The sequence below is a fragment of the Erinaceus europaeus genome, chromosome 15 (genome assembly GCF_950295315.1).
Source record: "Erinaceus europaeus chromosome 15, mEriEur2.1, whole genome shotgun sequence".
NCBI lineage: Eukaryota > Metazoa > Chordata > Mammalia > Eulipotyphla > Erinaceidae > Erinaceus > Erinaceus europaeus.
Genome location: NC_080176.1, coordinates 46,655,448 through 46,681,974, shown reverse-complemented (window position 1 = coordinate 46,681,974; position 26,527 = coordinate 46,655,448). Strand labels below are relative to the sequence as shown.

Sequence of the window (26,527 nt, the reverse complement as noted above, 5' to 3'; positions counted from 1 at the left end):
TCTGGAGAGGTGAGGTTCCAGGACATATTAGTGAGGTCATCTGTCCAGGGAAGTCAGGTTGGTGTCATAATAGCACCTGCATTTTGATGGCTGAAAAGTATTGATAGCTAACCTGCAGGTAGACTAAAAATACTGTCTATCTAGGAAGATGGTATCAGAGATGAGAATAGTACTAGAAAGGTGGGTCAGAGGAGACAGACAGGGTTTTTTTTAAGCTTGCACTAATTTATCACTTCCATGGAGATCCTTTCCTTTTTTTCTTTCTCTAGATAATGAGAGACACACTGAAAGAGAAAGACAGAGAAGAGATTCACCACAACATCACCACAAAATCGCTCCACTATGTTGTTTTCGCCGGGCTGGCTTCACAGGCGGGTAACAGACGACCAGGGACTCATGGTTGAGCTGTAGGCAGTATCTCTTTATTCATGCAGGACGCAGCACAATCTAAGCCGAGCTAAGCTAAACTAACAACTACAAACAACAATCTTGTCCTTATAAATATACTAGCCCAGTAGGGTGGGAACAGGATGCGATGCAGAGAGGGTGGAGAGAAAAGTGACTGGTGAAAATCAGTGTGAGACAAGGAGAGGGGGAGGAGCAAAAACATATCATGAACCAGTGGGGATTGAACCAATGCCCTGTAGTGGTTATGTAAATAGAATACAGTGGTTATGTAAATAGAATACAGTGGTTATGTAAATAGAATACAGTGGTTATGTAAATAGAATACAGTGTTAAGCGGGGGGGGGGGGTATTAAACCAATGAAACAGAAGGGGTCTCATGCATACCAACACCACTACTCATGAAGCTTCCCTTTTGCAAGGTACTTGCATGTGGTGACCAGGGGTTCAAACCCGGGTCTTTGCTTAAGGAAAAGTCTGCACTTGCAATCACACTTTTGATAGTCAGTTAATTATTCTCAAGCAGGGAAAACTTACCTGAGACATATAATAAATCACAATACAATTAGCACAAATAGGTATACTTCCAGTTATAATGCTGTCACAAGGAAAAGGTATAGTAAGTTTCTTGCAGAAGATACTGTTGCATGAATGCACACTATGGGAGTCAGAATGAGAATATCTGATTTCTCAGGAATAGAATGGGGGATTCCAAGCTCAGAGAACTTCACTGTGAGAGTCGTATGGCACTTGGAAGTCAGCGTAGGAAGGTAACACTAAGATCTCTAGAGTGTCAGAGGTACTTAGCCAAAATGAAGCTAGGGAGGCCAATTCAGCAACATAGAGAAAAAAAAACTTTGATTCTATGAAGAGGACTACAAAATTGCATTCCACAGCTAATGAGGGTACAGATACTATACAAGCCTTTTGCCAGAGAGTGACTTTTTGTTAATTCGGGCAACTAAGGGCATAGGAGTGAACGGAAGGCAAAAAGAACTCAAGAGACCTAGACAATCACAGGAACCACGGGCTTTGATGTCACACTTGATCATGACATATGATGTGACTCAGGATATGGTATGAGGAAACCAATATGTAATTTATTTTTTATCATACAAAGCAGAGGTAACCAAGAATTAGCTATACATGTATAAACTATAGCTTCATAGCCACAAAGCTGTAAAGAGTCCTCCAAAGGAGTCCTGTATCTGATTCACCCTTGGGCTTACCATGAGATCAGGATCTGAAGAGACCTCATGGCCACTGCTCAGATTCTCAGGGTAGCAGGTCTGGTTCTCAGTGAAATAAATGACCCCAACAACTAGATATGAGGACTGAAGTCTCACGCATGTGCCTCTACTCCTCCCCTGATACAATAATTCATCGATAATCTAACATTCTTGCATATCTCCATTGCTCTCTTCATCTTTCTTTTAAATTCTTCCCCATTCAAAGCCAATACTATTTTGTTTGTTGTTGCCACCAAGGGTTCAATGCTCTGGGGTGAGTTTTACAGCTGAAAAAAAAAGCACTGATGAACCATCTGTGTACAACTGTACTGTAAACCATAACCCCTACCCCCAATAAAATGGAAAGAAGTTCGAAAAAGGAAAAAAGAGAAAGACAGAGAGATAATACAAGAATACAGTATGGAAGCTTTCTCCAATGCAGTAGGGGCGGGGCTTGTACCTGGGACCATGCATGCCAAAATGGGCACATTATCCAGGGGAGCTAATTTGCAGACCCTCCAAACCCACTACTTCTTTGAGTAATAAGACTGTATCTCAGGCCTCAGGCACTAGTTTCAAAATTCAAGATGCATTAAGTGATTACATTTTCACATCAATCCTGTGAAGTGACTACTGCTATTTTATTCAGGCAGTTATAACTGGGTGACTTATAAGCAACAGTTTTACCTCTCATTATTCTGAAAACTAGGAAGTCTAAGATTCCTCTAAGTCTAGAGATTCTTCATCTAATGAAATCTTGCATCCTAGTTCACAGGGCCTAAATACCTCTCAAATGTCTTACTTGCAAATGCCACCACATTGGGGATTAGGCTTCGATACACTAATTTTGCGGGGATACAAATATTCAGTCTAGAGCAAACATCCTCGTTTTTCAGTGAGCAAAAAGTAAGTTGTCCTGGGAGTTGGGCAGTAGCACAGTGGGTTAAGCACAGGTGGCACAAAGCAAAAGGACCAGTGTAAGGATCCCGATTCGAGCCCCCAGCTTCCCACTTGCAGGGGAGTCGCTTCACAAGTGGTGAAGCAGGTCTGCAGGTGTCTATCTTTCTCTCCCCCTCTCTGTCTTCCCTTCCTCTCTCCATTTCTCTCTGTCCTATCCAATGACGACAACAATAATAGCTACAACAATAAAACAAGGGCAGCAAAAGGGAATAAATAAATATTTTTTTAAAAAGTAAGTTGTCCAAGATCTGAAACAGGAGCAGAGGCACTAATTGAATTCACTTATCTGGCTTTCGTGTTTAATCACCAGAAGGTGCCGCTTCCCTCAGATCTCAATTGAAAAAGATAATAGGTGGGAATAAAGGACTAGTACCTCAGGTTTCTCTTTACAGAAAACTTGCCTTAGAAGTTTCCTTTTCATCAACTCTACAACCCTATAAGCTTTCTCCTGCATCTGGTTGCTTTTTATTTATTAAATGTTCTTGGTGCAATCTAATAATTTTAAGAAACACACTTCCCAACAGTGCCATGTTTGGAGGTGCTGTTCCGTCAGGCTGAAAGATTACATTTTCTGCTGATTTTTTTTTCCTGAACAATGTAATCAAACTCTGTCTCACACATAAGATCTTTCTGTAAGACAGGAGACTTACCGAAGATTTGTAGTTCATTAACATTTCTCCTCTTTAATATTCATATTTAAGCAAAATCTTTTCTGCAAGGTCAGCAGTGACAGCAAGCCTAAATCCTTGACTGATAAAAAATATTGTTGTGAGGGAGTCAGGTGGTAGCACAGCGGTTTAAGTGCAGGTGGCACAAAGCATAAGGGCTGGCTTAAAGGATACCAGTTCAAGCCCCCGGCTCCCCACCTACAGGGGAATCGCTTCACAGGCGGTGAAGCAGGTCCGAAGGTGTCTATCTTTCCCTCCCCTTCTCTATCTTCCCCTTCTCTCTCCATTTCTCTCTGTCCTATCCAACAACAACGGCATTAATAATAACAACAAGAGCAACAAAAATGGGGGAAAAAATAACCTAGGAGTCGGGAGGTAGCGCAGCTGGTTAAGCCCACGTGGCACAATGCACAAGGACTGGCGTAAGGATCCCAGTTCGAGAAAGATAGGTGTCTATCTTTCTCTACCCCTCTCTGTCTTCCCCTCCTCTCTCCATTTAACTCTGTCCTATCCAACAACAACAACATCAATAACAACAACAATAATAACTACAACAATAAAACAACAAGGGCAACAAAAGGGAATAAATAAATATTAAAAAATAATAATAAAATAAAATAAAATAAATAGCCTCCAGGAGCAGTGGATTCGCAGTGCTGGCACCAAGTCCTAGCAATAACCCTGGAGGCAAAAAAAAAATGTTATTGTATTAATCTTTTATTTTTATCTTGTGCTTAAGTCATTAGTAACTGAGGCATTAATGAGAACAAGCTACTCATATACCCCCAAAGTTTTTAAAGAGGGCATAATAGTAGCAGAAAGCTATTTTTAAAAATATCAGTCATCTTATGTAGGTTTTAGTATCTGCTAACTTGTTGAAAACACTTCCTCTATCCTTTCTGAAATGTTCTCTATGTCATTTTTGAAGTTTAAGCTTTATTTCCAGAAATGATTAACTATAGTTAGAAAAACATTAGCTGGCACTTCACTTCTTATGGTTCTTTTTGTGAGAACAAATCCTTGAACTTCATGGGCCTCTGACTCTGAGCAACACTATGCTAAAACAATTCCTACTTTAATAATAATAATAATAATAATATAACAATAATAATAATGTGTTGGTATGCATGAGACCCCTTCTGTTTCATTTGGTTTAAATCCCCCCTGCTTAACACTATTCTATTTACATAACCACTGTTAACAAGTTCCACCCTCCCTCCAGGGCATTTGTGGTTCAGTGATAGGATTCTCGCCTAATCTGCCCCCTCCTTGTCACACTCTGATTTTTACCAGTCACTTTTCTCTCCACCCTCTCTATGTCACATCCTGTTTCCACCCTACTTGGCAAGTATATATAAAGACAGCATTGTGAGTTTTATAGTACTTTACCTTGAGTTTATCTTAGCTCGGCTTAGATTGTGCTGCGTCCTGCATGAATAAAGAGATACTGCCTACAGCTCAACTATGAATCCCTGGTCGTCTGTTACCCGCCCGTGAAGCCAGCCCGGCGAAAACAACATAACCCGTCGAAAACAACATATGGCGCCTACAACGTGGGACCGGACCTGTGCAACTCCCAGATAAGTGAAGACTTTGCTTACCTATGCACCATGGTCTTCTCTTCTACTTATGAAGAGGTTTGCCAAAGCCTCTATTGTTTCATCATGAGACAGTTACTCTGTCTCTGGAACATTTTACTCTGGGCCACACTTCGGTTCCCTGACCGAGAACTTTGGTTTCTTATGACTGGGATCATAGAGCTTGGGAGATGCACGGAGATTTCTCCTTGGACTTTCTGGATTCCCTCTCTCATGTTTCCCGAGGAAAAGGACTACATTTTGCTCCAGGCCACAGTTTGGTTCTTTATGACTGTGATCGTAGACCTTGGGATATGCATGGGGATTTCCCCTGGGACTTTCTGGACTTCTTCTCGAATGTTTCCCATGGAGAAGGACTACTCGAATTTGAAGAACATTCTCGAGTACCCTGGCAGTTCCCAAGTATGGAGACATGTGGTTAGTTCTACTCTCCTGATTGGATTCTTTCTTCGATGGGAAGACACTTTTAAAAATGGGTGCCTGAAGCAATCCAGCAAGAACAGTCAGAAGCACCCTAAATGGAATTTTGAGGAGCTTTTTGGACTAGGACGCCCTCCGGGGATTCTTAATCCTACATGGTGAGATCTTGATAATCTGGTTCAAGTTGCGTTTCGTAAGAGAATGATTTGAATGACTGAATTTTTGTTTGACATTGACTTAAAAAAAAAATGCTGGATGCAGCCATGATTTCTAGAGACATCCAGAAACAATCCAAAAAATTGTTTTTTCCCTCCTTTGATTTCTCTTTTACGTCTTGACATGAATCTGAAACGTTTAATCCTGAAAACTGTATGAGTTATGGGTGGTGCAGATAGTGCAATGATAATGTTAATTATTCTCATGCCTGAGGCTTTTAACCGTGGTTCTTCTGTTTACCTTTCCACATTTTATTGAGTTTAAACTGTTTAAACAACCTTAAAATCATACTAGAAAGGACTTCCAATTATAATGGAGTTATCAATTATAGTAAACTTCTAATCTGCTACAAGTTTTGTTTGACAAGTAAGTGAATTTCAGCTGTCAAAGTCTTCACATGAAAAAGCATCTACTCAAATGGAATTCCTGGAAATCCATTTGGATCCTGTTCTCTGACATCGCCCCCGGAAACCAATGATGAAACCTGGCACGTCCTGAAGAAATAGATTCACAGACTCCAAAGCTCACTCTCTACAGAAAAGCAGAATTCTGGTGGCCGACATTCCCCATCGAGACAGACGTGCAGCGTTTCATCCTCCGGCATTTTCTTCTGTGATCAGCTACTTTGGACTGACACCTCCATCAGACTTACTGGTACATGCTGCTGTGTTTCTCAAAGACTAACTTCAGCCAATTGCCTTGAGACTTTATAGACCATCTCCCCTCGCCTGCAGGCTCTGCCCCAGAGGCAGAAAACTCCCCCTCCTTATTAGGTTATGCCCACAGAGGCATGAAGCACCCCAAGAGGCAAGAGATGCCCACAGAAGCAGGAAACACCCTTTGAGGCAAAAGATGCCCCCAGAGGCATGAAGCATTCCCAGAGGCAAGAAATGCCCTTTCGCCTGCTAGCCCTTGCCCTTTGAGGCAAGAAACGTTCCCCTTGGCATCACACTGGTTATTGCTGATCACCTATTTTGTTTTCCAGTTCTTTTGAAAACGCCTGTACAATATACGTTTCTGTTCACCCCGCAATGGCCATTAGTTAAAAAGAAAGGGGGAATTGTTGGTATGCATGAGACCCCTTCTGTTTCATTTGATTTAAATCCCCCCTGCTTAACACTATTCTATTTACATAACCACTTCATTCTATTTACATAACCACTGTTAACAAGTTCCACCCTCCCTCCAGGGCATTTGTGGTTCAGTGATAGGATTCTCGCCTAATCTGCCCCCTCCTTGTCACACTCTGATTTTTACCAGTCACTTTTCTCTCCACCCTCTCTATGTCACATCCTGTTTCCACCCTACTTGGCAAGTATATAAAGACAGCATTGTGAGTTTTATAGTACTTTACCTTGAGTTTATCTTAGCTCGGCTTAGATTGTGCTGCATCCTGCATGAATAAAGAGATACTGCCTACAGCTCAACTATGAGTCCCTGGTCGTCTGTTACCCGCCCGTGAAGACAGCCTGGCGAAAACAACCTAGCCCAGCAAAAACAACAATAATGATAATGTAACAAAAGCCAAAACTTTCAGGGGGAAAAATGTGAAAATGATCTCCAGTGTTTCAGTGTGAGTGGGCCAGTGAAACTACTAAATCCACAGGAAGGCTGCAGGATGCTTTCCAGAGTCCTTCGGCCAGGGAAGTGGGTGATTGTTCCACTCAGCCCCAGTAAGGGAACACAGAAAACTAGTGGTTGTTCGACCTTTCACTTGGTAAGTGTTCATTTTTGTTAGTGTGAAATGATGAAATGGCAACAAAATAATTACCTCAGAAAAGTGAACTTACCTAAAGAAACAGGAATTTCCCATCAACCTTTACATTCTGAATTTTACTGTTTGTATATCATGCTCAACATAGTGGGGATGGGGAAGAAATGACTTATCACACAAAGCAAGCCATGGCTTTGAATTCTGTCATGGCCATCTCCAAGTTGTCTAGGTTTGTCAATGACCTGATGTCTTCATAAGTGTATCCAGGAAACAGGAAGATCTTTCTTTTTTCCTCTTTCTTTGTTGAAGCGGTTAATGCTTTACAGTGCAATCATTGGCATATGCATGCGATTTAAGTTTTCTTCCTACCCTCCTTCCCACTCCCTCCCCAGAGTGCTTTGCTTTGGTGCAATACACCATGTCCAGTCCATGTTTCACTTTATGTTGTCCCTCCACACCCCTCCTTTTATTAAGTCGGGCTAATACGTGAATTCACTTGATATTCGTCCTTCTCTCTTTGGCTTATCTCATTCAACATGATGTCCTCAAGTTTCATCCAAGAGGTTGCACAGGAGACAACCTCTTCGTTTTTTGACAGCTGAGTAGTATTCCATCATATATATATGCATATATATATATATATATGTATGTATGTATCACAACTTTTTTTTTTTTTTGCTATTCATCTGATGTTGGACATATGGTCTGCTTCCAGGTTCCGATGATTACAAATTGTGATTCTTTTTTTTTAAAAAATATTTATTTATTCCCTTTTTGTTGCCCTTGGTGTTTTATTGTTGTAGTTATTGATGTTGTCATTGTTGGATAGGACAGAAAGAAATGGAGAGAGGAGGGGAAGACAGAGAGGGGCAGCGAAAGATAGACACCTGTAGACCTGCTTCATCATCTATGAAGCGATTCCCCTGCAGGTGGGGAGCGGGGGCTTGAACCAGGATCCTTCGCTTTGCGCCACCTGCGCTTAACCCGTTGCACTACCACCTGACTCCCTAAAAATTGTGCTTCTATGAACATAGGTGTACATAGATCTCTTTTGGTCGGTGTTTCTGCCTCCTTTGGGCAAATCTCTGGTAGAGAAATATTTTGGGTCATAGGATAGGTTCATTTCTTATGTCCCAATATGTCTCCAAATAGTTTTCCACAATGGTTGGACCATTGTACTCCCACCAGCAGTACAGAAGTGTCCCTTTTCTCCACATCCTCTCCAATATTTGTCATTTCTGTCCTTTCTGATGTATGACTTTCTCACAGGTGTAAAGTGGTATCTCCTTGTCTTTATTTGCAATTCTCTGATGATCAGCGACTTTGAGCACTTTCTCAAATATCTGGCCCTCTCTGTTCTTCCTCCGTGAAATGTTTGTCCATGTCCTGACCCCATTTTCTACTGGGGATGGGAAGCACCCCATCTTTCATCACAGGAGAAAGGTAGAGTGAGAAAACTATGTGAAAAGAACCGGCTCTCAGTAACCTAAGTGACCCTTGGACTCTGTGGGGTTTCTGTGGTGGCAGGTGGTCTCACCCCCATGGTCTCCAGCAGCTTGTTGGAACAATGAAGGAACTAACCCAAAGAGTCTATGGAGATGCTGACCATGACATTTCCGCTTCGTGGTGCTTGGGCCTTTCTCATTTTGTCTAGCAGCGGATGTCAAGGTTAGTGAGAGTAACTTCCAGTCCCTTTGCAGAGTTGTAGGGTGTGTGTGTGTGTGTGTGTGTTGGGGTGTGTGTGTGTGTGTGTGTTGGGGTGTGTGTGTGTGTGTGTGTGTTGGGGTGTGTGTGTGTGTGTGTGTGTGTGTGTGTGTGTGTGTGCTAGCCTGCCCCCAGCCCCCGGCCTGCAGCACTCTCAAGTGGGGAGCCCCCATATAGACCTTTTCTCCTGTGAGCAGAGTCCGAGGGTGGGGCGGGAGGGTGTCTGGCTAAGATTGCGGAGCTCGCTGGGAGGCTCTGGGCGCCGCAGGCGGCCGGCGAGGCTGCAGGGCGCTGAGCGGTCGGACGGGGGAGCGAGAGCTAAAGCTGCGGAGCGCGCGGCTGTACGCCGGCGGCCGAGCCCGGGAGCCGGCGCCGCACAGAGTCCACTGGGCCCGGGAGGCGGAGGGCCGCGGGGCGGAGGAGAGGGCGGCGCTGGGGGCGGGCGCGGGGGCGGTGGCTCCCGGAGCTGCGCAGGCGTCGCTCGCACCTCGTTGATTAGTCAGTGCTGGGAGCGCTGCTATGGCGCTTCTCAGATCCGCGGCTCCTCCTCACTCGCTCGAGGCGGAGGGAAGGAGGGGTGAAGGGAGGAGGAGGAGGAGGAGGAGGAGGAGGAGGCGAGCGGGAGGCCGCCGCAGCTGCAGACCCGGGGACAGTGGAGGAGGCGGAGCGGGAGCCGCAGTCGCTGCCCCGGCCGCCGCTGCCGCCCGCAGCCGCGGGGCTGCTGCTGCGAGTCCCCTCCAGGCTTGAGGGCAGTGGGGCGCCCCGGCCATGCTCCGCGGCGGCAGCTGAACGGGGCGCCGGCCCCCACCCTCCCGGCCGCCCCAGCAGCCCCAGCCGCCGCGCCCCCTGCACTGCCGGGGGCCGGAGCGCCCCGGGTCTCCCGCGCGCCCCAGAGCGCGAGCGCGAGCGGCGCCGGCCGCCGGAGCGCGGGGCACCAGGAGACGGGGAAGATGGACCCGACGCCCTCGCTGGGCTGCAGCCTCAAGGATGTGAAGTGGAGCTCGGTGGCCGTCCCGCTCGACCTGCTGGTCAGCACTTACCGGCTGCCCCAGATCGCACGGCTGGACAGCGGTGAGTCCCGGCGGAGCCCTGGGCAGCCGCGGATGTGCAAGCTTCTGCCCGGGAGGGTGGGACGCGCAGGGCGGGGAGTGGGCCACCCGCACCCCTGGGCGCTGGACTTGGCCCCCGCCGCGGCTGCCGCAACCTAGCGCGTTGCTTTCAACTCTTTTCTTGGCAGCAGCCGGAGATGTGTAATTAAAAAAAAGCTCTTGCCGTGTAATTAAAAAGGACGCTTAAAAAAATCTACATAGGGGAAACCTCTGCAGATAGTAATCTTGAAGGTGAGCTGTCCTCCGCTCGCCTGCGAGAATTACTCAACCTGGGAAACCTTGAAGAGTTATCTTAGGCAACTTTCTTATGACAATAATTGTGCTTTGGGTGACAGACATCCTTCCTTTCTTTTATTTCTTGGATGCTCTTTTACCCCCCCTCCCCCCTCCCCCCAAAGAAGCCGCAGATTTAAGAAGAAAAGCTCCTGGGTGACCGACGAAAGGGATCACATTTCCTAGAGACCTTTTATTGCAGCTTGTCTGTTTTGTTTAACCGAACTGAAAGTAATTTAGGACTGTGTAGAAAATGTGACCATCACAGTGATGGCATGCTTAAGCTTAATTATTAGCTTAGCACATTTCCAGTCTGGAAAAATTTCAAGTCACTCAAACCTATATTGACTTGGAATCTGACCTCAGAACTAAGACCTGCTTGTATTTCCTGAAACTGACCACCAGAAATCACCCAGACGTTCCCCAGCTGTTTTGTTTTGCAGTGTACCCTGTGCAAACAAGTAGAGATGTGCAGGTAAACCATCTTTCAGTTTGTAGGTTGCGACATATAAGGTGGCAATTTAGTTGTGTTTTGGCTTCTCTTGTGTTGTCACATTAAGTTCGGTGTATGGAGGGAGGCTTCAAGCAGTTGCAGGCTGTCTGCAGATACCAGCCTGCTCTGCTTTGGAGCTGTTTGAAGCACCTGGGCCCAGGCGGGCAGGCAGGCTAATAGGAGCTATGATCACATCACACAGGGCAGGCTGAGTTAGAAGAGCACTGAGCAGAAAGATGGCATTTGATATCAAAAGGACTTGGGTTGCTTCTTCATTTCTGGAGTACCAGCATGTGTAACAAGATGTACAGGTGTCCAAAGGCATTTCTTTCCACTTCTTGTCTGTTGGGTAAGATTAGACATTTGAAATAATGATATGGAAAAATAAAACGCAGCTAAGTTCAGGAAATCAACCTTCTCAGCTTGTTTGCTCTCCTTGCTTGGTTGGCGGGGGGGGGGGGGGGGGGGGGGGGGGGGGGCATGCTGAGATTTAGAGTGGGGGTGGGAAAAATGTTCTGTGCTTTACATATCTGTAGATCTTGAGGGGGGCGGAGGGAAGAGGGAGAGAGATATCACAGTGTCATTTCCTTTGGCACTGCAAAGTTGTGTGAATTGGAAGATCTTCAGTCTTCAGCCTTTCTGATCATTTCTCATCTCTATACCTTCTACCAGAATTTCCTAACTAGGCAGAAAGCATTGGTATATATGGTATAACAGTCACACCACAGCTTCATTAAACTGAAGTTTCCAGAGACTGAATGTCAGTTGCAGACATAACTTTTAGCTGTCTGTCCACTTTAGTATCCCCACCATTCATGAAAAGGATCTGAATCAGCAGTGTACTCATCCCACACTTCTTTTTAAAATTAGAACGTGGGCAGCAAGTCTTAACACTGTGTCCTTTCAGGCTGTGGAATGAATTTTGTTCACTGTGTCTTAATTCTAGTCTTTTATTGTAAAATTCACTTCGTATTACTATTTGAGAAAGTGACAGTGACACACAAATTTGGTCTCCTAGCCAAAGACTACTTTATATCATACTTCTTCTCAAAAATACTATCTTTGAAAAAGCAAAAACAAAAAGACCATTTCTTTATTCATGAAAGAGAGAGAGAGAAAGAGAAGGAGAATGATTCAGAGTGTCAGTCTGATACATGAAGTGCAGGGGATCAAACTTAAGACCCTGTACTCACAGGTCAGAGGCTAGACATAACTATCCTACCTTGCAGTCTGCAATAATCCCATCTTTTTCTTTTTTTCTGCCTCTAGAGTTATCACTGGGGCTGGGTGCCAGCACTACAAATCTACTGCTCCTGGAGGTTATTCTTCCCATTTTGTTGCCCTTGTTGTGGTTGTTACTGTTATTGTTGTTATAGGACAGGACGGAGAGAAATCGAGAGATGAGAGGAAAACAGAGAGGAGGATAGAAAGATAGACACCTGCAGACCTTCACTGCTTGCGAAGCGACCCCCCGCCCCCGCAGGTGGGGAGCTGGGGGCTCAAACTAGGATCCTTATGTCGGCCCTTGCACTTTGCTCCATGTGCACTTATTCCGCTGCACTACCACCCAACCCCCTCTCATCTTCCTTCATAAGTTTAATGGCTGACTGTGCCACAAGAGCGGATAGTCCCCTAGGGTAGGAGATATCATGCTGCTTTGAGTTTTGCTGTTTGTTATAAGTGGTGATATAATGGACATTCTTGTACATTAATCTGTTTATGTAGTTAGATTTCTGCCCTGCTGAATAAACATGTGCATACTTGTTTCAGTCCTTTATACATATTGTAAAATTGAATTATAGACTAAGGGTGCTATTATTTTCTCAAATATAAGAATGCCCCTAGATACTATTGTCAGTATCTTTAAAATATATCAAAATACAATCTCTGCTAGTTTGATGGGGAGAACTGTTTACCAGCTGAATTTGGGTAGATTTTAAGAGCCCACACTTGGTTTTAAACATGTTTTAGAACAGCATTTAGAACATGTGAAAAACATGCCACTGTATTTATAAAAGCTAAGTGTAAAACCTCAAGTTTTACATGGTCCTCATCCTGTGTTTGTTCTTGGCAGGCTTTAGGACTTGGAGCTATGTTGTGGGGACTCATATCCTACACTTAGACCTAAAAGGTAGTCTTTTTCCAAATCATTTGTAAGGGTCTAGAAAGAAATTGAAAAACCTGTCACAAGTTGACATCATGCCAAGAGAAAACAGTTAGCTAATTTTAAGCAGTCGTTAATGATCACTAAGCACAAAACAGCATAACAGTTGATTATTGAGAGCCTACTATGTGCTGGTATATTTCTAGGTGCATGTGACAAACTTCAGCAGCTCCACTGTAACAGTGGCTTTGAGAACCTGGGACTTAGAGAAGTTGAGTGGCAGGCCAACTAAATGGCCAAGTGGGATTTTTTTCAGTGACTTTCTGTCTCAAAAGGCAGACCTATTATCTCCAACTATACTACCACCTCAGACTACATGGGAGTAAGTCTACCGTCTGCTCTAAATAGCACCACTGTCTCTCTGAGAGTTTGAGTACCGGAAAGTCAATATTTTTAAAATGGTGCAGACACTGAATTAAGTACTAGCCTCATCCATCAGATTTAGATGCCTTTTTTTTTTTTTTTCACTTCCCGAAGGATAGCTGAAAGGAGGTAAGAGGCAACAGGGAATAAGTATGGCATCAGATAAAGGAGGAAAAAAATTGTAGCCTGAGAGCTCAGGCTATGTATCTGTGTCTGTTGAGATTACTGTTTAGTTGGTCATACTTAAAATATTAAGTACATAATAAGCGAAGAACTTTCACTTCTTTGCATTATGCACGACACTCGAGACACGGTGCATGCCACTCATATTGGTCAAATACATGCATTTGGTATTTCTTCTCAGTGGTGAAATTTGTTATCTTAAGGTAAGATAAAATAATGGTATTCGTGAACTTTTATGGGTGTTGCTTCATAAGTCTTTCTGGAACACTCAAAAATTACTTTTTTGAGTGTTCTCCTTGGATAATCTATATGTCCATAACTAAAATGAGCAGTGCAGTCAAGAACCGATATTTAAGCTCATCATCGATCTCAGAAACTTTTGGAACAAATGTGTTAATGATCAAGGAGAAGGTCCACACCCATCGTTACTCAAAACTGGTCAAGCGTTCATTCTGTTTCCTCAATACTTCATCTTGAAATGGCTCAGAAGACTTGTTCTCACATAGTGTTCTTCTGACTTTTTGCTTCTAGCTCCTAGGAGTCTGGAAAACTCAGTACCCTAAATGCATTTTTAAGGTAATACCCACTTTTTTTTTTTTTTCCTTCACCACCCAGGATTATTGCTCGGGCTCACTCCCTGAACCATTCCCAGTGGCGTTTATTTATTTATTTATTTATTTTCTTTTTCTTTTGATAGAGGGTGAGAGAGACACACAGCAAGGAAGAAGAGAAGAGAGAGGGGGAGACAGAGAGGAGAGAGAAGTGCAGCATTGCTTCAGTGAAACTGAAGGGCTTTGAACTTGGTTTGTATTGCATGTTGCTCTACCTAGTGCACCACCATGTGGCCCTTTGCTAAAACTTTTATTTATTTATTTATTTTTTTCCCGCCTCCAGGGTTATCACTGGGGCTCGGTGCCTGCAACACAAATCCACTACAACCAGAGGCATTTTTTTTTTCCCTTTTGTTGCCCTTGTTGTTTTATCATTGTTGTGGTTATTATTGTTATTAGTGTCATTGCTATTGGACAGGTCAGAGAGATGGAGAGAGGAGAGGAAGACGGAGCAGGAGAGGAAGTTAGACACCTGTAGACCTGCTTCACCACTTGTGAAGCGACCTCCCTGCAGATGGGGGGGAGGGGCAGGGCTCACACCTAGATCCTTATACTGGTTAGGCCATGTGAGCTTAACCTGCTGTGCTACGGCCCCAGACCCCCTGCTAAAACCTTTTATCTTAAGTCCAAATAGTTGCAAAGGATGTACTTCCTTAGTAGATGGTAAGTACTGACCTTTTAGATTTAAAATCAAATTGTTACATCATTAAAAAAAAAAACAACCTCTAGTAGGAGCTATATTTGATTCCTAGTATCATTTAAAAGGCACACATATGTTCTTCAGTAGGTTTCTATCTTTCCAGTGTCTCAACTTTATATTTTCACTACAGAATTCTGTTTCAGTGTCATACATCTCTGCTCAAAACTGCTTTATTGATCATTTGATTGCATTCTGTAAGACAATAAGAAAGCATATACTTTCTGATTGATTCTTAGTGACCTCTTCCCGCTCCCTCAACATGTACTTTGTAACCCAGTCTTTTGTATTACTTTTGTCTGTGAGAACCTTCCTTTTTAAGTATTTCTGGTCACTTACAGCAAAGAATTGCTTAATTAAGAGAGGGAGTTGTTAGTCTTTGCTGGAGTCTCTCACTCATTAACATATATTAATACTTAAGTATGTTTCTTTGTTACTCAATGGAGTTCTTTTTTCTTTTCCTCTTTTTTTTTCTTCTTTTCTCTTCTCTTCCTTTTTTTTTTTTTTTTTTTCCTGCTCTGGACTGACTTTTTCATGTAGAAAGAGAAAGAGACAGGGAAAGAGATCACAGCACTGCAGCTTCCCTTAGTGCTGTAGGGGCTGTGCTCAAAACTGGGTCATCTGCATAGCAAGCAAGATAGAGTAGGTACCTTACCAGGTGAGCTGACTCAGCCACTCAGAGGTACTGAAGTCTAGAAAGAGCTGGGGAACTTAATTCAAATACATTGCTTATAGGAAAAAAAAAAAGTTATTGAGGTTTAGTTGACAGGTGATAGTGGCTTCATGAGTACATCATGCTGATCTGATGTTTGTATGTATTGCGAAATGATCCCCACAGCAAGGCTGATTATCATTCGTCACTGTATAAAGTTGATTCTGGGATTTCCTGTCTTGTTTTTACAAAGAGGGTAGAGGCTCTTTGTGAAGGGGAGGTGAAGGGTAGCTTCCATTTTTGACCAGATGGAGTCTCTCCTGGGAGCAGCTGCAGATGTAAGTCATCAGCAATCGAACAGTGGCCTCTTCCTCACTGTGAAACAAGTTAGAGCTGAGTCTAATCCAGGTGCACTGGGACAGAGAACTTTGGTCCTAGCTTTATGCTGAGGTGTTTACCTTTTTAAATACCTGGAGGATTCCATTTTAAAGGAACAGAAACAGGAACCCTCCTCAGAGGGCAAGGAGTCTCCACATGGCTGTTTGCAAATGTTAAAGGTGTTTCCATGCCCCCCTTTTTAATTTTTAAAAAATTATTTATTGTCCCTTTTGTTGCTCTTGTTGTTAATGTTATTGTAGTTATTATGGTTGTTAGATAGTACAGAGAGAAATGGAGAGAGGAAGGGAAGACAGAGGGGGAGAGAAAGATAGACACCTGCAGACCTGCTTAACCGCCTGTGAAGCAACTCCCCTGCAGGTGGGGAGCTGGGGGTTAGAACTGGGATCCTTCTGCTGGTCCTTGCGCTTTGCGCCACCTGTGCTTAACCCGCTGTGCTACTGCCCGAAGTCCCCCCCCCCTTTTTTTTTATCTTTGAGATAAATGCCCATTCTGAAAGTCTGCATGACTGAGGATATGCATGTTCATACACATTTTAAAAAGCTCTTTCTTCCACCTCCTAGGCCCACCCCCCCAAAAAAAAAAGAGTAGCTAGTGTGTATCTTGCTTCAGGAAGACATGCAGATGTCTTTACTTATCTGGCATTTTTCCCTCTGATATTCCATACGAGAAGATGATACCTCTACCGCAGTGATAGAAATAGGTTAAAACTGAAAGAGAGCTGGGTTTGAGGGCCTTCTTGTTTACATACAGATATTCCCATTTCACGGCCATAAGATCTTGGTCAGCTTTCCCCACTCCTTGCTTTGTAGCTTTCTTATGCAGAGAAAGCAAACCATATATTTACCACATACTTTGTAGTTATTTATGCTATGTTTTTTTTTTACATAATTAGCTAATATTTATTAAGCCCCTACTCTATATACAGCCCAATTGGGGCAGCAACACTGATCAGTCAGAAACCTCTGTCTTCACTGTAACAATTAAATGTGCAACTCTGGATGCACTGTAACCATTAGATGCTATAGTACGTTAGATGTGCATATATATATATATATATATATGTCTTCACGATATATGTATAGAAGGTTGGTATATTGGGAGTGCAAGCCAGACGGAGAAGCTTTAGAGTGGATTCTGTCATGCTGACAGAAATCCCTTTAATAATGCATCAATTTTATTATTCCTGTACAGATAAAGAAGCTGAGGAAAATGCTGTTGGAGACTCAAGTTTGCTTCCTTTTGCATGTTCTGGGTTATTGATCGAGTAATCCACAGGTTATAAAAAAAAATGGTGTAGGATTTTTATAGGCGACAGGTTATAAACTCATCCACGATTAGTTTGGGGGAGGTGTGAGCAGGAAGTTAGGAAAGGAATTTCTAACTTAACCCACAATCACTTATGATTGAATGCTTCTGACACTTGGATCTTTTTTCCCTCCCCAGAGCACTATTTAGCTCTGGCTTATGGTGGTGCAGAGGATTGAACCTGGGACTTTGGAGGCTCAGGTATGAGAGTCTCTTGAGTCAGTGCTATTTCTCCCCACTTAGATGGTGATTTCCTAAGCCGCCTATATGGTCTGGTGACTGTTAGCAAGAAAGAAAGGACTAGTCTGAACACAAAGTGAATCATGAAGGAAGTCTGTTAAATATCCTTTCACATTTGCTTTCCTCTAGTTATTACCTAGTCTCTTTGACCATATGTGTTATGAAAAAAAAAAATTAAAAGAAAGAAAGAATAGGAGAGGACTTTGTCGACAATAATGCACAGTGACCATTTAAACTCATTTGGCAAAGATAGCTATTTTTGAAAGTTGATGTTTTTTTTTTAATCCTAAGTGAGTCTCCAAATGACAAGTGATTTTTCTTCTTTTTGAAAATTTCTTTATTGGGGGATTAATAGTTTACAGTCAACAGTAAAATGCAGTAGTCTGTACATGTGTAACATTTCTCAGTTTTCCACATAACAATTCAACTTCCACTAGGTCCTCCTCTGCCATCATGTTCCACGACCTGAAACCACACCTCCCACCCCCACTCCAGAGTCTTTTACTTTGGTGCAATACACCAAAAAATTAAGATGATGATGATGATGATTTATTACTAGAGCATTGCCCAACTCTGGTTTATGATGGCATGGAGAATTGAACCTGGGAGTCTGGAGCCTCAGGCGTGAGAGTCTCTTTGCATAACCATTATGCTATCTCCCCCACCCCTGTTTGTTTTTGACTGAGAGACAGAGAGTGGAAGAGACCACAGTACTGACCCTTCCTTCTGTGTGGTGGGGCTTGGCTTGAACCTGGGTCTCACACATGGCACATTATCCAGGTGAACTATATCACTAGCCCCACAGGTTAAAATCTTAGGGCACTTGGTGCATCTGTAAAAGGAAAACTGATTGGACTGTTGTGATCTACTGTTATCATGGTTTTAAGAGGGAGTATTTTTAGTTTCTCATCCTCACTTGACTGTTTTAGTGAAATAGTATGTTCGTGTAAGTCAACTTGAAAACTATTTTGAGATTCTCGCACTATCTTGACTTTCCATTAACTGAGTCGTTCTACGAAGACTCAGAAACTGCCTCTTGTCTTCTGCAGAACTGTCAGTCTTAAAATGTCAGTGTTCTACTTGGAAAAAGGACTAGAAAGCTGGATCAGCAAGTTAGCAATTGCAGAAGCCAGACCTTCCTCCTTCTGCACCCCATAATGACCCTGGGCCCATACTCCCAGAGGGATAAAGAATAGGAAAGCTACCAAGGGAGGAGATGGGATACAGAGTTCTGGTGGTAGGAATTGTGTGGAATTGTATCCTTCTTATCCTATGGTCTTGTCACTGTTTCCATTTTATAAATAAATTTTTTTTTAAAAAATGGCACTGAGATGCTAGCATGATGCCAACCAGACTCCATGGACAGACAACCCCACCAATGTGTCCTGGAGCTCCAATTCCCTAGAATCCTGCCCCACCAGGGAAAGAGAGAGTCAGGCTGGGAGTATGGATCAGCCTGTCAATGCCCATGTTCAGCGAGGAAGCAATTATAGAAGCCAGACTTTCCACCTTCTGTACCCCATAATGACTCTGGGTCCATACTTCCAGAAGGATAAAGAATAGGAAAGCTATTGGGAGGGGATGGGGTACGGAGTTCTGGTGGTGGGAACTGTGTGGAGTTGAACCCCTCTTACCCTATGGTTTTTGTCACTGTTTCTCTTTTATAAATAAAAATTAAAAAAAGAAAAAAATGGCAGTATTCTGTGCAACTTCCAAAATAACTTTGATCGCTGATCTATGTATTTTTTTTTTCACATTGTAAAATACAAAATTACCCACAAAAGTATTTTAAATCTCATGGGATTAATTCTTTTTTTTTTTTCAAAAGATATTTCCACGTGGACATGTTCTTCTTAGCTTCTACTCCTGCTTCCATTCCACAGAAATGTTTGTTTGCATTTCAAGTTGAAGCATCTAAACCTGATTATTTCCTAGTGGAAATAATGCCGGCAAGTAGGAAGTGCCTCAGAATCATTTAATTAATGAATGAGCAAATCTTAGTATTAAAATTTTCAAGGTTTAAAATATCTATGGTCTCTTCAAATCTGATAAAGATATCCACTTTTGTTTCAATTGAGATAGACGTTATGTTCTTAAATATATTAATTGGAATTAAGAAGATGAATGATAGCAGCAGGAAAAATACCCTGTAGTGAGCTATCACGATATCAATATTTTTAAATAAATTATTTATAGACATTATACTTCATTTTGGATTTTTCATTTTCTTTATTTTAATTTTTAATTATTAATTTTAATGATTTTTTTTATTGCCACCAGGCTTGTTACTGGGGCTTACTGCAACCTCTGCAAATCCACCACTCCCAGCAGCCATTTTTTTCTTTATTTTATATTAATTGAAAAGGACAGAGAGAAACTGAGAAGAAAGGGGGTGATAGAGAAGGAGAGAGAAAGAGAGATATCTGCAGACCTGCTTCAGTGCTTTTGAAGCGTCCCCCCTGCAGGTGGGGAATGGGGGCTCAAACCCAGGTCCCTGAGCATGGTAGTATGTGTGCTTAATCCAATGTGCCACTGCCAAGCCCACCAAATTTTTCATTTTCTTGTTAGCTTTTCTGTGCTGACATAAAGATGCTCTCTTGACATATCATACATAGGTATATCATTGAATTTTTAATCTTAAATGGACTAGAATGCCATATATATATGGAACTAGTCAACTCTTACTATAATAAAGCAAGAGAATAGACAGCACCATTTATCTAGTCATTGTTTCATCTCAGGGGACCAGGGGTTTTACTTATAGGCAACACAAGCCTCTTGGTTTAAATAGTGTTACAAGACTACCACTGCTAATTTGGTACAGTTGTCATCTCCCTAGAATAGCCCAAAGATTTGACTTGGAACCATAGTGTCTTAATCCCAGACAGTAAGTTTCCTTTTATGCCATTGTAGGAGTTTTACATAGTGGTAAAAGGAGGAAAAAAACAACATTCTTGAGCCTCTTTCCAGGTCTATGAGTGAAATAGTTTTATAATTATAGATTAAGTCATTTTAATTGATTCTGCTAATTTTAAATATTACTTGGGCTTTGATTCCTTAATGGTTATTTACAAATTATCCATTTAGGGACTAGGAGATGACTTACTCAGGAGATCATGTGGCTTATCGTGCTTGAGGACCTGGGCTTGGTCCCCACCACTACATGGGAATGCCACAGATGAATGGCACCAGAGGAAGCTCCATAGATGATGAAGTGGTGTTTTAATAGCTCTTCTTTCTGTCACTCTCCCCAAAGTAAAAAATAATAACAGTCAGCCTTGGAACAGTGGAGTGTTGTAAATGTAAGGTACTGATCTCCCCACCCTCCCCTCCCAGAAATTATCAAAGTGACTGAGTTTTAGGTGTAATACAAAGTCTTGTAGTTATGGAGACATTTATTATTCAGGTTAATATTTAACATGCACAGGAAATTATAATTAGGTTAGAGGGGAATACAGTAATCTGTGAACAACCTGATGCTGTTGACTGGCTACGGAAGAAGGGCAAACGCTAGAAGAAGAAGAAGTACTTATGTATGCATCCTTGTGACTGTTTTTTTGCTCTGTTATTTTTCTTCACTCAGTAGAGACACATTTCCTTGGTCAGTTGTCAGATTTAATTTAAGGTGCTAGTTTCTCAATATCAGACTTTTATGTTGGTGGAGGTGAAAACTGGCTCTCAGTTCACACTGACAGCATTTTCCTCCTATAAGGGGACTAGATTCAAACCTTTAGAAGTAACTGGGAACGGGCACCTGTTTACTTTCCAGTTATCAGACAGTATCAGGCAACTAATGAGCAATGGTTATAAAACATGCTCTCACTGTTTGGAAAGAGCTCAGAAATATCCAAGGAAGCCTGTTTAAGTCACTCTGGAGCACCCCTTTGTGTACTTATGTATTCCATAATTGAAAGTTACTCTGAATTATCTTTCTCTTCTTTTAGACAGGATGGCTGAAATCAAGAAATAACATTTTATTGTAACTAAATTCATGCTTGAGGATAGTCAGTTTTATTTATTCTGTTTTTATTAGTGATTTGATAATGGTTAAAAATTCTAACAGTACAACTGTGTAGTTCCACACAACACCCTACACAGTTCTCATAAAGCAAGATCATTAATTTTCGTCTGTTTTCAGGTTAGCGTATGTGACAGATACAGAAAACTTTTTTTTTTACTTTGGACCACTAGCCCACAAAAGCAGTCAAGAACTCGGAACCAAGTTAAAAATAATTCAATTAGTTATGTCTACAGAACAAGTGCTAGATGGTTTAGATTACCTATTTAAAAATAAATAAAGCTTTATTAAGATATTCTGCATTTTTTTTTCCTGTTTATTTTAGTCCTATGTTTTGGTCAGTTAAGAAGAAGGAAGGCATTGAGAGTAGACAGAATCGGAAGACACTTTTCACGTGGCTGAGGTACATTAGTTCAAGTCCGTTTCCATCTTGCTCTGCTGGATGTGGGGAATAGTGGTTTATCCAGCATGGGGGTCGCTTTCTCTTTTATGGATAAGAAATCTGATGATATGTAATCTGCAACCAACATGGTAAATCGAGTCAAGGACTCAGGCTTCTCTGACTGTCTGTGCCATTCTCAGTAGGCAGTTTTCACTTCGTGACCCTTGATCCTGCCGTCACATCTGCATCCCAGTACTAAGAGGGAAAAGCTATGTCTGTCTTACCACGGGCCTGACGTTGACTTCCCTTATATCTCATGAGTTGAGACTTAACTTTTAGATGGTTAGAGAGGCAGAGAATTGATGTGTTTTGATTGGTCATAATACCTAAGGTTTCTAACTAAGAGGGGAGTGGCTACTAGGAAGCTCCCAGCAGCCTCTGCCACTTAGATTTTCGGCTTTGGCAACCTTTTCTTCACTTCTTCTCTTGCATTCAAAACGTATTAAAATAGCCACGCACTGAGTCCTAATTCCTGGACTTTTTCTCAGCCTAGGTTCTTTTTCAGCTTAGACAGTTTGCATTTCTTGCCCTGATTTCCGTTTTCCTCTTCAATTTTGAGAGGAACTAAAAACCTTAAATTAGTGCTCATCAAAACTCTTTACCAAAGGTGAAAGGACTTTACAAGTAAGCCATCAATGTTGTTTATTGGTGAGAAATTATTGTTATAAGGCACTCCTCACATTCTTTTTTTAGTTTGCATACTTTGCATATTTTTCTCTCTCATCTGAGTTAAGTAGAATGGAGATAGTTGTTCAGTTTTTTAGAGGCACTTCCTTTTTTCCTTTTGCCAGAAGAACTTGGTGGTTGTGTTTTCCTAAGTACATCAATGACTTCCTCACCCCCACCCCTGGAATCATTACCATAGAGTTTGGACAGTATGAACAAATGCTGATGAAAATGAATGGTGATTTTTTAAAAATCTTTATTGGGGAATTAATGTTTTACATTCAACAGTAAATACAATAGTTTGTACATGCATAACATTTCTCAGTTTTCCATATAACAATACAACCCCCACTAGGTCCTCTGTCATCCTTCTTGGACCTGTATTCTCCCCACCCACCCACCCCAGAGTCTTTTACTTTGGTGCAATGCGCCAATTCCAGTTCAGGTTCTACTTGTGTTTTCTCTTCTGATCTTGTTTTTCAACTTCTGCCTGAGAGGGAGATCATCCCATATTCATCATTCTGTTTTTAGCTTATTTCATTTAACATGAAATTTTCAAGGTCCATCTAAGATGGGCTGAAAATGGTGAAGTAGCCATTTTTTACAGCTGAGTAGTATTCCATTGTGTATATATATACCACAACTTGCTCAGCCACTCATCTGCTGTTGGACACCTGGGTTGCTTCCAGGTTTTGGCTATTACAAATTGTGCTGCCAAGAACATATGTGTACACAGATCTTTTTGGATGGGTGTGTTGGGTTCCTTAGGATATATCCCCAGGAGAGGACTTGCAGGATCATAGGGTAGGTCCATTTCTAGCCTTCTGAGGGTTCTCCAGACTGTTCTCCACAGAGGTTGGACCAATTGACATTCCCACCAGCAGTGCAGGAGGGTTCCTTTGACCCCACACCCTCTCCAGCATTTGCTGCTGTTACCTTTTCTGATGTATGACATTCTCACAGGAGTGAAGTGGTATCTCATTGTTGTCTTGATTTGCATTTCTCTGACAATCAGAGACTTGGAGCATTTTTTCATGTGTTCCTCAGCCTTTTGAATCTCTTCTGTGGTGAATATTCTGTTTATGTCCTCTCCCCCCAAAAAAATGAATGTTAATTTTTGATTAGAGGTTATGTAATCATTGTTAACATTTTCCTGAGAATGGGATCTAACTACATATAAAGCAACTTTGTTTTATATTACATCATGAACACCTAACTATGAAGTCTTTGAAAATGAAATTGCCATGACTAAATGCATTTTATTATTTCTTTATTTGACCACTTTCCAGCTGATAGACCTTTTGTTGTCTTGAGTGTTGTGTTTTTGAGGCTATTGTACTTCTAACTTGTCTGTTTTAGAGCATTCATTATTTGGGTTCTTGGAAGTATGGTTAGTATTCATCTTTCATTATTTATAGATTGTTGATGTTTATTGCCATATTGGATCCAGAAAATCTTGAACCATTAGCAGTGAATGAGTCCATCACTTTATTTATCATTGACTGTCACTTGTGTTTGTAACAGTCTTTAGTGATTCAGATAATTTAAAAATTGGCACTATTTCAAATATACTTTTCTTATATTAGTAGTAGAGTAACTTAAATAGTTTTACCATATTCTTTTTTTTTAGATTTATTAATTTATTATTGGGTAGAGACCGAGAGGAACTGAGAAGGAAGGAGGAGATAGGGAGAGAGATAGAGAGGCACCTGCAGTCCTGCTTCATCACTTTGTGAAGCTTTCCCCCTGCAGGTGGGGACCAGGGGTTTGAACCTAGGCCCTTGTACACTGTAATGTGAGCACTCTACCAGGTGTGCCACTGCCTGGTCTCAGTTTTACCATATTCTTTTGTGAATTTTTAAAGTTAAATTATTTGGTCGGGTTGGTTTTCGAGGTCCTGTGATAAAATCCTGGTGTCCTTCCTTCTTGAGTTTTTTTCCCCTCCCTGGAATTTATAATCTCCAGGTTTCTTGTGGGCTTAATCACTTTTAAACCTCCGTTCTTTTTATCCTTTAGTTGATGTTCATTAGTTATAGTACTTCTATTTGTAAAATTAAATAATTGTGAAAATTTTACTTTACCAATCTGGGTATTGGATTTAAAGGTTATGGTCCGTGTTGCACTATAGATAGTCCTGAAAAAAAAAAAAAATCCTCTTCCATTGTATGAAGGCAAAGCTCATAAAGATCTTGGTAAAACCATGTACTTAAAAGCTGTGATTATATTTGAGTTCAAGTTGTGGAGAGTTCCCACAGATATATCATAAATTCTGTTACATTTTGTGAAACTAAGGTGACAAACTAAGTTCATCATTGTTATTTGGCATTAGAGACTGAGAATACATTGACAAGTTAACAAAATATGTCATTCTTTTATGTGCCATTCTTAACAAGCCCTGCTGTGTTCCTTTTTGGGTAATGCTTTCTGTGCAACTTTCTACTTCTCTGTTGTAAGAGATGGAATGCAGCAACTCCAGAGCCTATTGAAGCTTAAAATTTGTGTGATGGGAGGGCCTGGGCAGTAGTGCAATGGATTAAGCGCATGTGGCACGAAGCACGAGGACCGGTGTAAGGAACCAGGTTCGAGCCCAGGCTCCCTACCTGCAGGGGAGTCGCTTCACAGGTGGTGAAGCAGGTCCAAAGGTGTCTATCTTTCCCTCCCCTTCTCTATCTTCCCCTTCTCTCTCCATTTCTCTCTGTCCTATCCAACAACAACGACATCAATACCAACAACAATAATAACAACAATGGCAACAAAACAGCAATAAACAACAAGGGCAACAAAAGGGGAAACATGACCTCCAGGAGCAGTGGATTCATAGTGCAGGTGCAGAGCCCCAGCAATAACCCTGTTATTGTGTTACTGTTTGTAAAAAAAATTGTGTGGTGATTTGAGAAAGTATTAAAGAGCCACTAAATACTTCAAGACAGGGAAAGTAGTGAAGGTGATAGTCTGAATGTCATTTCATTTATTTTGTTCAGTATCTGTGCAAATGCTGACTTTAATGTAATGACTAAAAGAAGAGAAGCAGAGATAAGGGGAGGAAACCCCCATTTAATTCTCGATGTATAAGCAGTGATTGATGGGAATTCCTTTGCCAGCTTATTACCTGAAGATTCTAGAGGGCGTTGTGTTTTATCAGTGGTCGGACTGACAGATGTTGACAGTGAAGGTTCTACATGACTTTCAGGATTGTCTGGTGACAGAAAGCCTCATGCTAACTTTAACCCGCTGCACTACCTCCTGACTCCCTCATGTTAACTCTAGTACATGAGCCAACTGGTGAATGAGTATACTTGCTCTTCCTCATTCTTCTTTCTTTTATCTTCTTGCATCAGTTGAGAAGATAACAATCTGATCAGGCTGCTGAGGATTGACTACAGTGTGCTGGGTGGCAGAAGAGTTTCATGCAAGTGGATGCTGGAAGGGAAAGAGGGAGCTAGGTGAATTAAATATAAGTACCTTATGTAGCCTCTCTCTCTCTCTTTTTAATGTCACCAATTAATTATAAACATAACAATATTTATTGTGAAGAACTGAACTGCATAACGATACTTAAAAGCTAAAAATAATATGAAAACCTTATCATCCTGAGGGAACCACTATCAACCTTTTGGAACTGACCTTTTTTTTCTTTCACATGATCTCTATTCACACAGGAATGCTTATTACAGTTTGACATAAAAGGGACATTTGACTTACTTTACCTTCCTTCACATCAGCCTTCATCCTTCCAACCCAGCCCTGTTCGCTCGTTCTATCTGCTTTAAGAACCTAGTGCATGCCCTGCACATTTTGCTCGTCTCAGTATAATCCTGCTCTGATAACTACAGATACACACAAAGATAGGCACAGAATTCTATAATTTCTTAATAAGAAAATGGGTCATGCATACTTATAGGCCTCTTGCTTATACTCATGGAAGTCTCTCTAAATCACCTGACTGAATACAAATCCACCCTTTTTCCAGTAACACCATATTATTTCGCTGTTGAGTA

General features: G+C 41.8%; 1 protein-coding gene across 2 annotated transcripts in view; it reads left to right on the top strand.

Annotated features, from left to right (window-relative positions):
- The first annotated feature begins 9,509 nt into the window (after window positions 1–9,509).
- Window positions 9,510–26,527, top strand: part of GAREM1 (GRB2 associated regulator of MAPK1 subtype 1) — a 230,243-nt gene continuing 213,225 nt past the window's right edge. The window contains exon 1 of one of the 2 annotated variants that reach the window (XM_007520935.2): window positions 9,510–9,985. In XM_007520935.2, coding sequence (XP_007520997.2) covers window positions 9,865–9,985 — 121 coding nt within the window. In that variant the 5' untranslated portion in view covers window positions 9,510–9,864. The remainder of the gene's footprint in view (window positions 9,986–26,527) is intronic. The other variant, XM_060173675.1, reaches the window with a different exon arrangement.